General features: G+C 39.9%; 1 protein-coding gene across 1 annotated transcript in view; it reads right to left on the bottom strand.

The window, feature by feature from the left end:
* Positions 1–4017: 4017 nt before the first annotated feature.
* Positions 4018–14025, bottom strand: part of jade2 (jade family PHD finger 2) — a 55766-nt gene continuing 45758 nt past the window's right edge. The window contains exons 11-12 of the mRNA XM_066716916.1: positions 12824–12952; positions 4018–9714 (exon numbers count right to left, since the gene is read on the bottom strand). Of these exons, the coding sequence (XP_066573013.1) occupies positions 8852–9714; positions 12824–12952 (992 nt within the window). The 3' untranslated portion in view covers positions 4018–8851. The remainder of the gene's footprint in view (positions 9715–12823; positions 12953–14025) is intronic.

Genomic DNA, 14025 nt, shown 5'->3' with positions numbered 1-14025 from the left:
AAACGTTAGGATTCAAGATCTCCCCCCGGAGAAACAGGAACCATAGCGAGTGTATCAGAGAGATAAGAACAACGACAGAGTCATGTAAAGACACAATTCCTCTCTTGTAGATAAACGTTTACTGTAAAGTCATGCAACATTAGTAGATCCAGATCTGTGCTTTCCACAACATACCTATTGTAAGATGTGATAATGGAAGCTTCTGTCAATAAAGTCAACTATCTGAATACAGAATAGCAACGGGATATAAATCACTACAGGAATTACAGATATTCTGCATGGAACAATATATTGAAGAAAAAAAAATGTATTGTCTTAACCCTTCTTCAAACAAACTTTTTCTTAAATTGTACTGTTAATTGGGATATATACACAATCAAATACACAGTTTAATATTTAAATTATGAATAGAACTGCTCAATACATCACTTGCATTAAATTCTAGATCCAAAGAGTACGCACTCTATATCAATGTGGTCCACTCAATGCAATCAGAGTGAGCTTCCTTGGCATTTTATTTGTCTTTGTGTCCTTTTTCATTCCCCTCTGACATTTATCCTTTGAAACAATATTGAATACCTCCTCTGCAGCCAGAAAATCTATATTTCCAGAGAGAAGTAGGTCATGCTCAGGAGCATCGGGGAAGGTGAGAAATGATTTGCCTACTACGCTGCAAATTGATTGGCTCATCACTTCTTCACAATCTTCAGTTGCTCATTCCCAAGAGATCAAACACTATGCAGCGAATAACTGCACAACTTCTCAGGACAAAGTGTAGTAAGCCATCCTCCACAAGGGCTAGGCAACTGAATACACCTATAGTCTTCTACACACGACTTGAAAAGGTCAATTGCCGTAAACAGAGCAGAAACGCACATGATGACAGATAAAAAGGCAATGAAAACTACACTGCCAACATGAAAAATGACAGTGCTTTTTAATCACACCTAAGGACATCAAACCATATTCATTACATGTCCTAGTACGTAAGCCAAAGACCCACCGAAGTCCACTCGGTTTTGTTGGTATCCAGTTAACTTAAAGAGGAATCATGGCAGTCCCTAAAGATGATTGGTTTATATGTACACATGAGCTGGTAGGAGTGGATAAGTAAAGTATCTGTGATTTGTCTCTTCCATTCTCATTGTAGTAACTGCAGTGTAACCTCCCTCACAATCATGCCTGCTGTAAACACCCCAAAGGAGTTCTTTGGTGTTTCAGGATGTGATGCTTCAACACTTAACGGAGAGCATAAAAAAGACTGCATCTGGAAGACCACAGCATTTCTCTTCCCCACAGCAGCTCAGCTATAATTACATTCAGCGGTTGTGTGACCATAGGGCTCCGTGTTCACTGGAACACTTTGAGTAACCTTTAAACAGAAAGACAACATTTGCATCAGGCATTATTTACACTGGTGCCATGTTGAGTCCCATGGCACTGCAATAAATATATCAAATGAAGGCTCATAACAAACTGTCACCCGTCGTCTTTATTTGTTTGCTGTTATTAATACAATCAAGTCGCTGTTTATCTCCCGTTAATTATTAATGAATTATAATTATAAACACTAAATGTAAGATTGTAATTATAATGATCTACCCACCACACACATTAGGTAGGTAACCATGCACTCACTGTAAGTTGTACTTGTGTTTGGTTCACAGTAACTATATTGTATATGGCTATAGACAGTGTATATTGTATTTTATTTTGATCTGATTTCTTAGCAGACACCCTTATTCAGGGTGACTTACAATTGTTACAACATATCACATTATTTTTACATGTGTACCCACTTATACAGCTGGGCATTTACTGGAGCAATCTAGGTACCTTGCTCAAGGGTACAACAGCAGTGCCAGAGTCCAGAGCCCAGACCACTACTCCACACTGCCACCCATGTATTAGGCTAATGTACGATGTAAACCATTTGAGAAGTGTATTTTGTGACATATCTAAGTGTTGCTATTATCACACACTGTCACTGGTGTATATATTAATACTCCTAACCTTTTGATAGGTATAGATAAGAACATGCCAGTCCCTCTGTAGGCAGAAAAGATGATTTCTCCAGTTTCTTCCTGATTCACTGCTCCAGTTGCTCTCAGACATGATCTGTGGGATCGCAGTCAAGACTCTCAGAAGGCATGACATTTATTATGCATTGTTGTTACCCAACAAAACATTACAGACAATCTACATGGCACACACTGCATTGAAGGTCTTTCCCAAAGTGATGCATTTGAAGCGCACGACTTAAAAAGGGAGCCACCACAGTCCCCAAGATGATAAGTTTATATGTGCATGTGTTAGTAGGAGGTTATAGTAAAGCATCTGTGATGTTTGTGGTCCATTTGATATTTGTGACCCAACAATGTCATACAAGAGCAAACCTTTCACAGGGGAGCAAAAAATCCTATATGTTCAAAAAAATGTATATGGGTGAATATATTAAAGGCTATATTAGATACACATTGACCTTGTGTTCTTGCCCACACATAGCCGATTGTTCACCCCTGGACCTGTTCTATCGCTGGTTGGTACCATGATTGAAGTCAACCACCCTACTACATGCATTGCTATGCTGTCACATGCCACTTCTCCACTGACCAGCATCAGCTCATTCCAGTTAAGATGGCTCTACAGACACAAGCACTTCTACAGGCTGTGCAGCAGACTTCGCATCTCTCTAGTGGTTTCATACAGTGTCTATTCCCAACCACAAGAGGTCAGCAGTTAAATGCAAACATGAGCTGAAACACAGAAGCTCTTTATCCTTACTAGCTTTTTCATCTCGTAACCTCCTTGTTTTTTTTAGTCCTCTTTTTTGTCAGCCACCCCCCTCCTGAAAATCTCAAAGTCAAAACCATCAAAACAGACATACTGTCATGGTCACAGTCACTGTCACCCACCCACGCAACAACTTGTTTCAGCTTTAAGTGCTGCCTGCTGTCTTGGAGGAACAAACCAGGAGAAACACACAGCGCAATCCCCTGTGGAGTCTCTGAGCGCGCTCACAAACACTTTCTGTTCCAGCCGGCACAGGAGCAACGCCACCATGTGGCATGACATCCCCGCTGCACTTTATACAAACTGATTATATAAAAACACAATTAGGGATTCAATATTTCTTTTAATAATTCAAGGGAACTGCCTGTACTGAACTTTACAAGTACAACAAATTGTTATTTGAAACGGATACATGTGCAAGGCAGGAGAACATCAATTATCCTTTAGCTCAACAGGAGAATGTTTAAATCATTAGCTAATTAAGTACGAATGTGAGCAGTCAGACATGTCTTTTAATATATTTAATGACAGATAATGTATTATAGAAACATGCCACTTTAACAAATAAATGAAATCACATATGTATAGATGTATAATCTGAAACGTAACACAAAGGTGTTAGACTAAGATCAGGCCTGACTTCAATCTGTAAATGTTTCATTCGACTGAGTTAATGATTTCTCCTGCATATTTATCAAACATCCCACATTAAATCCACTTGACCTTTTATCACTGCTTTTCAAAGAGTTACAGTTACTCTCCTAGGACACACTGACTGTGTTGTTAAACAAGTACAGATCTGTATTGCCACATCTTCCAAATTCAAGGTTATGAATCTAGACTATCATTATTATGATTATTATTGAGTTATTTAGCAGACACATTTATATAAGGCTAAACGTTACGCATGGATGGAGTCCATTAACTGCAAAGGTACTTGAGTTTGAATTACAAACAAAATGCAAAATAATTATGTTTCAACTTGTATAGAACAGAACCTAGTATTTCTTTAAGCATAGACAATTAAATTCATTTGCATTTACCTATTAGTGAGAGCTTGGAAATTAAAAAAATATATAATAATGTACGATGTTAGTAGAAGTCCTCTTTGAGGTGTGTGACGGATGTCTATTGTGGAATTGCTGGAACACACTTCAGTGTTAGGAAAACACAAATGCAAGCTCTATTACAAGATCTGGACAGTGACAGATGACAGCGAGACACTTGTACACAGAAAGCACTGCTTTATTGACTGCATTTGTCAACCACACCAAAGATTGCTAGGATTATTACGCAACAGCCCACGCCCTCTGTCACAGGTGGGGAACAATGGTGGATGCAGCCATCGTAAGGCAACACAAACAGCATGCAGATACAGTCACATAAAACACCTTCTTGTACATCATATTGCTTTAAAGATTGCTTAACATGGAAAATGTACAAAAAAGGAAAAAATAGGTTTCTGCACTAATGAAAAATACATTTTTTTTGTTTTTGTTTTTCCTACAAAGAAGATTCTAATACAAGAAAATAAATATTGCAAAAAAAAGCCAAAAAATAATTTAAAATAGCTCTTCTTTTTTTATATATCTTCAATATTTCTCTTTGCTATTAACAAATGGCACAACATTCTTTGAAACAAAGAATACAGAAGGAAAATCTCCTGCAACATTCATATTATCAATAGCAGTGATGTTTCAGGATTTTTACACGGCAACAAAAACGTGAACTCGCTTAAAGGACAAATAAGACCGAGCAGGAAGCAGGAGGGTGAGTTGTCAGAAGGCCTGGTTTCACAGAGCCATTAATAAGTGATTTAATTTTTTAATTAAAACACAAAACACATTCATCCATGCTGGTTTTGGCTGTAGATAAAGTTCACTGCCAATCTGAGGTTCTGATGTGTGAGATTGACACATAATCGTTGGGTCCAGTACTGCGAGGAGGCAGATCTAGAAAACTATACCATGATTTCTACTAAAGTCCCCGGGAGTCTCCTCTTATGAAAAGCAACAGACTGTCTCGCCTTTCTTGAGAAGAAATGTGCTCTGATTCAAGATGATTTGTTACCACATGCAAATTATGGGAGGGTAATTAAGAGTAGCAACAACCAATGAATAGAAGTTTATTGAAGGAAACTTACAATTAATTCCTATAGAAAACATGAAAATATAAGACAAGGATTTCATTTTTTGTTGATTTTGTGTTCTTTTTTTCCTTAACTGCATATTATTAAGAATATGCATATAATTACAGCATTCCCTTTACTATTTAATGAATACTATATATTCTGGATACATTTGCACATTCATTATAGGCTGAAAATGAAATAAATTAACCTAATGGTCAAAATGAAAACAATTCCCTCAATTTAGAAAGTAGTTGCTAGTATGATTTTGAAAAATACTATTCAGCCTCGGCAATGGAGGACAAAGTGTATCTGTTTGTGATCTTCATCTTTCCTTGTTGTTTTTCCATGGCATTATGTGTCTTTGTTGTTTTTAAATAGGAATTCCCTTTTTGTAAACGTTCTTAATCCCCGAACATAGATAAGAATGATTTTGAAAACAGAAATAAAACAACACCTCCTCAGTGTGTACGCTCTGTGTGTATTACTGAATGGCTGGTGTGAAAATAACCAGTGAGAACATATGAGAATGTGCGAAGAGAGACTTCCATCTCAGTCAGTGGTAGCTTATCTGGACGCATCCAGTTGCCACCTCAAACCTACACAAGGATACATTTTCTCTTCCTGAACACAATCATCTGTTAAAGCATGGCATAATTTCTCCTAACAAAGGTTTAGTAACAGTGTGTTGGGGAGGACACGACTGAACTGTGATCTGAGTGTCCCTTTGAGGCAAGAATTTGTCACTGAATAGATGTTCTTCAGCCAACAATTAAGAGTAGGAAGTTAATTTCCTGGAAGTAGTGTCCATGTATTGTTTACCTTAGCTGATATAACTCGGTGTACTGACAGTGATACGCAGCTTTTACAGTCTGGGCCCGGATGCAGATAGCGCACGGCTGTCATTATTTGTCCTTTAAGTTTGTTTGTTTGATCCTCCTGTGCTAAAACGACTACGGACTCAGGATGCAGAACACAGAAGCAAGAAGCAGTGGTTTGTGGGATTTGTTTTGTAACCATACTTCAATTTTTTTTTTTTTTTTTTTTTAAATCTTTTTCTCCCCATTTCTCTTTTTTTTCTTTTTATATGTATATAGGTTTTATGTTTTGAAACTGAAGTACACTGAAGCAAGCTCCGGTAAAAATGCGGTAGGTCTAATTATAATTGAGCAGTCTATTATATTCACTGTAGCTAAAGCCTACAAAAAGAGCCTACAAAGCATGTTACAGAAAACTGGTTGCTAGTACTGTACTATACATTAGGGTTGGTGCATACAAAACCAGGAATCAGTCGTTCACTACAGCCTTGATTCAATCCCTAACGGATTAGAGCAGCTAACACAGAAGAAGAAATCCTTTGAAATGTTGTTTTGTTTTAGTTACGGTGCTTTAGCATTAAAGCACAACGGCAACAACAACAAAAAAATAGTCCTTGGTGGTACTGAATAGCACTGTAAAAGGACATTCTTCCTCAGTCAAATTCCAGTGAAGCTTTTGCAACACTTTTCACATGAATCCTTGACACCCTTAGAATGCCCTTCAGCTTCTTCAGCTTTCGTAGATGAAAGACCAGCAACACGTAACTCCAAACCCTACTGCAGCTGTGAACAGTAGAGGAGGAAGGTTGTTTACACACTGCTACCTGTTTTGCAGGTCACAAATGGTCGCAGATGAACAACATTGTTTTAAATCATTGTAAAACAATTGAACAGTATTGAACATTGAACCAGGTTTTACCTTTAATTGTCTTTGCAACATTAAACAAAGTCAGGTGGAGGATGGACTGTAGCTAGCTAGTCGTAGTTGTGTCCACAAGATCCTGTATGGTACACTTGACAATGCAGAGCCTATGCCAGGAGGGAAAGTAGCCAAATGCTTTACTCAGGTATCGCCTTCGAAGCACAATCTGGAGCAAACTGAAGAAGCTCCCTAAGTTCGAAACCGATAAATAAAGACCGAGGAGGAACTGCGCTTCTGTAACTCGGCTTTCAAGCAGCCAGTCCATGAATGCAATTCACTCCTAAGGGTGGAAGAAGATTCCTCCCATGTGTAGCAACATTTGGCTATTTTAACCAATACTGTAAATACGCCATTTTGCACAGTAAATCAAGTGTCCAGAGTTCCAGACTGCTGGTGAACCAGTGGACTGACAGTGAGCCAGTGCTGAACAGGGGGCATGGTAAATGGTCTCCAGCCCCCCAGCCAACATTTAAACAACATTACTTGTCAACATCCACTAGCCTGCATCCTTATTGTATCCTTTCACCGATAACATCAAATAATAACAATAATAATATTAATAATACGGTGCCACATTTTGATACTGTTCTTTGGCATTAATAAAACAAAAAAACAGCTTAAGTTACTGAGAAATAAAAACTCAGCAGTAGTCAGGTTTCAAACAGTGTAGTTTGCTGAAAACGCCACAGAATAAACATACATATACATAAATAGATATGTATAAGTATATTGCTAACCCCTGAGTAAACACTGTGGACCGCTCTTATTAAATAGAAAATACAATGCTCTGATACTCAATAATAATAATTAAAAAAAAAACACAAAAATACATCAAACAAAGTCTGCGTTGTGGGTATTTACTGTGAATTGGTGAAACAACTTTCAACTGCCTACACAGGGCTCCACTCGTTAAAGGGGAATTCTTTCAAGTAGTGAAAGTTGGTGTACTTGTATCTTTACAATTGTGTCTACTTTGAGTTTGATGCCCTGTCAATGATGCATTTACCAACATTTCATTTGAGACTGCCGAAAAGTGGGATACTGATGTACAGCATAATCTGTTGCCATGCAACACATAGGCACTGAAGTACGTATCTGAAGTTGACTCCACTATAAAGTCAGATATAACTAACAATTAAACTAATTTTTCCATGTCTGAAATAATAATAATTGAGAATAGGATTTGACATTTAAGTGTTTTGTTGAATTGCTGAGGTGCTGTATTACACACAATTCAATGCCTCATTCATTTGACATATTTCATTCAAATACCTTTTAAGAAAATGGCATCCAGATAATATTGTTATTTTGTGGTCTGTGTAATTTTTGTGGTAAGGGGATCGATACAAAGGCACATTTTGTAAAATGTATTTAACGTCTTTCTCTTGATTGCACTATGCAAAAAAAACAAAAAACAAAAAAACAAAACTAGAACTGACAATTAACCCCCCCCCGAAAAAGTTACAAAAGAAAAAAAAACATTTGTCAGAATATCATACTTCTATGAATAGAGCCCTACAAACCACAGAGGTGTGTGAATGGTTTACTGAAGTGATCTGTGGAAACACGGAAGATTTAAAAAGGAGGACTTGACTTGGGGACTGATACTTTGCCCTGTTAACCAATTGTGCTTATTAAACTTCCTTTAAAAAATATGTAATTCTTACCTATTTTCCATTACATGTTAAAATTACAAAAAAATGTTCCAATTAAAGACCAACCAAAACATCTTAGGTTAACATTAAGGAAGAATTCCACGTGAACCAGCTTTTAATGCCCCAAAATGACTCATCCCTGCACACACACTTAACACTGGCAATGATAACCACCCGGAGGTCAAATCACATGGCTAGTCTAGCAGATACTTCAGTGTCCAAGTGAAGAAAACTAAAGGAAATGTGCATGTCTGGTTCCATTTTTTGGCAAACATACAGGTTTCACTTTTTTCTTTTTCTTTTTAAACAGACATTCAACTTTTAAGAACTAAGTTTCTGAATGAAGTTTGATATGAACAAAAAGGCAACAAATTTGAACAAATATCGGTTTGGCTTAAAGTGGAATCTATAGACAACGAAAACTTGAATATTTTAAACCAAAAAAATGACAACAGCCATGGCAGTTGTTACTGGGATCCAACTTTGTTTCCACACTGTCAAGACTTGGTTTCTCAGTCCTCTTCCTTTCTGTCCCTTAAGACGCCAGCACACTCCTCCGGAGCAGCTTGTCAGCTCCTGGGTGCAGCGTGTCGAGGTGAAGGTTGTTGCCACCACTGGAGTGTGTGTCGGAGTCGCTCAGCTCTGCGTCGGAATAATAGCCGTCTGTCTCCGTGTCAAACAGCAAGCTGTCCTTCCCTACGGCCCCCAACTCTTCCCTGGGGTCCTGGCTCCCACCTTTGGATTTGGACTTACCCTGTTTCGGCAGCCGGAAACGGACCCCCATCTTGGGGCTGCTCCCTGCCTCAGGCACTTTGAGAGGACAGCTGGCATCTGGGGACAGCAGTTGCTGGCTGTCCCAGGGCCCTCTCTCCTCAGAGATGTGGCAGGAGTCCATTTTGGAAATGGGCGGCTGAGGAGATCCCTTGCCTGGGTCCTGCTTGGCCTCACTGTTCCTCCTAGCTGGGTGGTGGTGGTGGTGGTGGAACACCCTGGAGGACCTGGACTTCTCTGCTTTCTTCAAGGCATTCCCGCTCTTGTCCTCCAGCAGGCCCCTGCTCCCTTTGCCCTCCCTGGCTGCCAGTGTTGTGGAAGAGGACGAGGAGGATGTGATGGAGTTGGTGTTGGAGTTGGTCTTGAGACTCTTGGCCCTCGGCTTCCCCCTGGCTTTTCGCCCAAGCTGGGGCGTCTTCCAGGTGGACTTCATGGAATGGTCCATCATAAGACTGAGCAGGCTCTCCTCACCCTGCAGAAGTTGGTCTGACAGCAGGCTGGCCGTCTTGTCCTGGTGCGGGCCGCGCAGAGACCACTGGCTCAGCATGTCCTCTGCTGTGATTTGCACAGACTGTGCCAGCCAGCTGTTGAACAGTGTCCCGTCAATGGGGAACGTCTTGGAGAACCCTGAAAGATCAACGAGAAGAAGGGTCATCAGGACAGCCTCAGATCCACAGCTGCTTCAATACTGCTGAGGCAACCCAAACCTTACTGAGACTCAAAAACTGTATGATGTAATATAACAGTGAATTGTTTAACCCTGTCAAAGACTTTATTTATTTGTTTGTTTACTCATCCTATAAGAAGGTGTACCACTGGACCACCTGGTAAAATGTAGGGGTTTAACTGGGTAACTGAACCCAATACTGTTTTTATAGTTTGAACACAGGGAACTCGTACAAATAATATTTCTGGTACATAGATTTATATAGAAGAGATTAAAAGACTATTCTGTACACAGATCATTCTCTCATCCTAATGATTTTTGTTGCTGTACTCCAAGTAGGTAGAAAGTAAATATATTATGAGAATAAATCAGCCTTTATTTGAAAGTGTACCTGACACTTCTTTAAACTGCCTTTCAGTGTGAAGCTACTGAAGTCTAGAATTAAGTAGCGGTGTTGAAGATTTGTCTTCGGCTATGCTCTCTCTGAGTGAAGTTAAATGCAGAAGAGGCCGATGACAGGTGGGTATATGATCAGAGACTGGATCGATTTTGATGTGCTGCAGTTTGAGGACTGGCAATTCCCCTTTTTCACTACAAAATATTTCAGAAAAAGTAAATAGGATGATAACTTCATTATGCCCTCCAGTCCTTACGAGGGACGGAGCTTTATTTTTTTTTTTTAATTCCTCTAAACAATGCCTTGTTTGGAGAACCCACGCACATAGAAATGTTCAGAGATAATTCTGCACACCCACACGCACATCGGTAAGCTAGTGGAAATTCATATACTTATATCTTCTTAAAGGCAGAGGAATGCAATGATTTGCTTTCTTCATCTAATTCACTTACATGTAGAAACAGACATTAATAAATACACAGACACACTATTATTATTATTTATATAACACATAACACGCATCTCTATCAACTAGGTGAAATATAAGCGGCAAATGTAATCTTGGCCTCTTTATGAGCCTGTTGTGTGTAATGTGATTAAGAACCCACTTAGTCTGCTGTTTTTAATAACAGTAATTAACACAGAATGCAGCCAGAGTCTGAAAAGTCCCTCAAAAAATGAGAAGGAGGCATCATTATAAAATCTCTGTCTCTACAAAGGCCTTCCCTTCGTGGGGGAACTGATGAGGTTTAGTGCAAATCTACAACTGCAACAAAAGTCTCTGACATGATATAATATGCAAATTAACACTTCTGGGGACAAACCTAAAACTAAAAACAAACAAAACAAATAATAACAATAATAATAATAATCATAAAAACACAAATAAAAAACACCTGTCTGACTGGTTAGAGTGGGCTGTGTTGTGGTGCTGATACAGGCTGTTCCTGGCTCTCATGAGCACACTGCCCTTTATACAATTAAGAAAAACTGTGACACTGCCAGGACTCACGCAGAGCTCTTTCCATGACGCAGCAAAGCGCCTGTGTTTGGCAGCCGCAGCGGGTGTGTGGACAGACAACTGAGCTTTTAAACCTGCTCTCTGGAGCTCTCTGTACTCTGCGTTTCTCCATATGAACACAGAACTCAGCACAGGCACATCAGGGTCTGGCAAGTCTTTCTTGGGAGGCTGCCAGGTCATCTTTATTTTTGTTTGTTTGTTTGATTGTTTGTGCGAGGGCGTGCAGTCTCTTGCGCTCAGGTACAGGCCGTAACCCTGACAACCCAGTAAAGAGGGCTGTGTAAATGCAATACCTGCTCCGACCGAACAAAGACGCATCTACAGTCGCTGTCTTTCCAATTCACCCGTGGCGACGGAAAAACCAGGACAGCAAAAGCACGAAGCAAAACCCTCACCCGCAAACCCCCAAACATCACCACTGCGCTGATGTATAATTCAGAAGTCACCGTTATCCTGTCAATGGGTACAAGAATCAAAGACGGCACAAATTGTTCTTTCATTTTCGGTAAATGGCTTCTTTATCCTAGCACCTGCTACAGTTAAGCCTGGCCCCAGTCAAACCTGGGACACAAACTTTGACAAGAACTGTGGTTAGGAAAAAATAATGTAACACTGCAGCAAAAACGATAATAAGGAAACGAACAGGGGCTTTGGGTGAAGTGTTTTGTTTCACTTGGTTGGCTTAAGTTCAAATATTGAACTCAGAAGGCTTTCCAGTCCCATTTTAGCAGTGACAATCACTATGAGACAGTGAGAGAAGCGTTGATTAAAGCAGGTGGTCTGCTAATGCTGGGCAGAGTGGGGCTGAGCGACCACTGACACTCTGAGAGTCTTTTACCAGTCGGGGAATTTATCAGATCTATGGCAGAACAAGACAGCACACATATCATATGCATACCAATATTGCTTTAGCATTTAAAGCCTTGCTATTGTGCAGCTCCTCTTGTAAATCCTGCTACAGAACCTGGTGCCACTGGAGACTGAAGGAGGATCAGTGAAGCAGGCAGATTGGCATGATGGACTCCAACCACCCCCCCACCCCGCCCCCATCGCCATGGCAAACTCTTGTGCTCCTGTGAAAGGTGCCTCTCGGTCTAATTGCTCTTCATTAACTTCCCCCACTCATAACAACACTCTCAGAGGCTCAGTGTCTGTCACGAGCTTCAGCACTAAGCCTGGCCTGCTTGTAGTACAGCTCTGCAGTGATTAGAGGCTTAGGAGAGCAGTAAATCAGAAGGCCTCCAGTTCAGCAAAGCTTGAAAAAGGCAGTTAAACCATACAGAGCGGAATCACCTGTTTTCAGCATTATCTAAAGAGATCTATTCACAACAAAACAAAAAACCAATACCAAGCAATCACCTCAAGATGTGTTAAAGTAGGTAGATCAATAAACTGGTCTTATACTAAACACAGCCCAGTGCACAAAGTCAGTTTCCTGTTAACCCTTAAGTCTGGACTCTGGTATTTGGTCACACTTGATTTGGGCGACTATCCAGGTAATTTGTGTGTTGTCTTGCTAATAACAACAAGTCTAGGAGGCAAAACAGCCTGGAGAAGAGACTGAGGCCTTACTATCCGATATATATATATATTAATTATAAGATTGAAAAGGAAAAACAATATTGAGGAAGAAAACCACAAAACGCCTTACCCAGCTGCTTCAGTAGAGAACCATTCTCCGGCTTCCACCTCTCCTTCTTCTCTGGACTGTTTTTCCTGCGTTCTTTCCCTTTTTCTTTTGCATCGCCCTGCTTGCCCTTCGCTCCTTTCAGGTTTTTCTCTATAGGAAAGGGAGAGAAAGACAGATACGGAGAGAGAGAGAGAGAGAGGAGGCAGAGAAGTTTGAAAACTGATTTCCTGGAATCTTAGGAGTCACATCTGAGAAGGTGTTCTTGTAGTTGCAGTTTGATACTGTAATCTTTTCAAAATAGGTGTCATAAGTTCTCCAGAAAGCAGGCGATTTCTAACACCTTAGTTTGGGCCTTTAAACCAGCTAATGTGGCAAGAAAGAGCTGTGTTATTATCACCTATCTGGTGGTACTACACTCTGTATGCTTGTGCTAGCACTCCATTGATTTTTAGCACCAGAAGTATGGGCTTCCCCGGGGTGAAAGACTGTCTAAACACAATGCCAGCATGTTCCCATTAAAAACTAAAACAAAAGAAACATATGGGGAGTTCTGCCTTGCACCCTTGTATTTCTTAGACATAAGGGAAGCATCACCACAAACAATCCTATGCAGAGAAGGATGGAAGCAGACTTGCAATTCCACATGACAGAATGAGAAATACATGCACTTGTGGGATATGAGGTTTCTTAATTGATTCACAGGAATGCAACAAAACCCCTATATCCAATGGTTCCGTTCTGAGAGATGTCCTGTCCTGCCTGGGGATTTTCATCCTATCCTCTATATAGCTTTCTATGTATAATGTTTCTTTTCATTGAGGAATGAATGGCTTTGCTTCAGAAGTCATAGTCCTATTGTTTAGAGAGCAAGTTCTAACAAGCCAAGTACATTTACCAAGAAAAAAAAAAATACACAAAACAAGTAAGTGTTGAGCTACACATTCCTTTTCTATTGTTCATGTTAAGCGAGGAGTCTTATCTTCCATCTTTTTGAGTCATTTGCAGCAACAGACCAACACAAAATGTTACAGCATGTTAGACTGAAGCAGAAAACAATACATTAAACAAAAAAGTAAATTAAATGCCAACATGAGAATTAAACTAAATGCATGCATAAACACATACATATATATAGCCTATATATTGGAAATAACTATTTTTTTTTTACCACTGTTCACAGGGAGAGCTTTCACCAATGCCAGTCAACTGACACTGCGGAGTAC

The sequence above is a fragment of the Amia ocellicauda genome, chromosome 11, assembly GCF_036373705.1.
Source record: "Amia ocellicauda isolate fAmiCal2 chromosome 11, fAmiCal2.hap1, whole genome shotgun sequence".
Classification (NCBI taxonomy): domain Eukaryota; kingdom Metazoa; phylum Chordata; class Actinopteri; order Amiiformes; family Amiidae; genus Amia; species Amia ocellicauda.
This window is presented reverse-complemented; position numbering and strand designations above follow the sequence as displayed.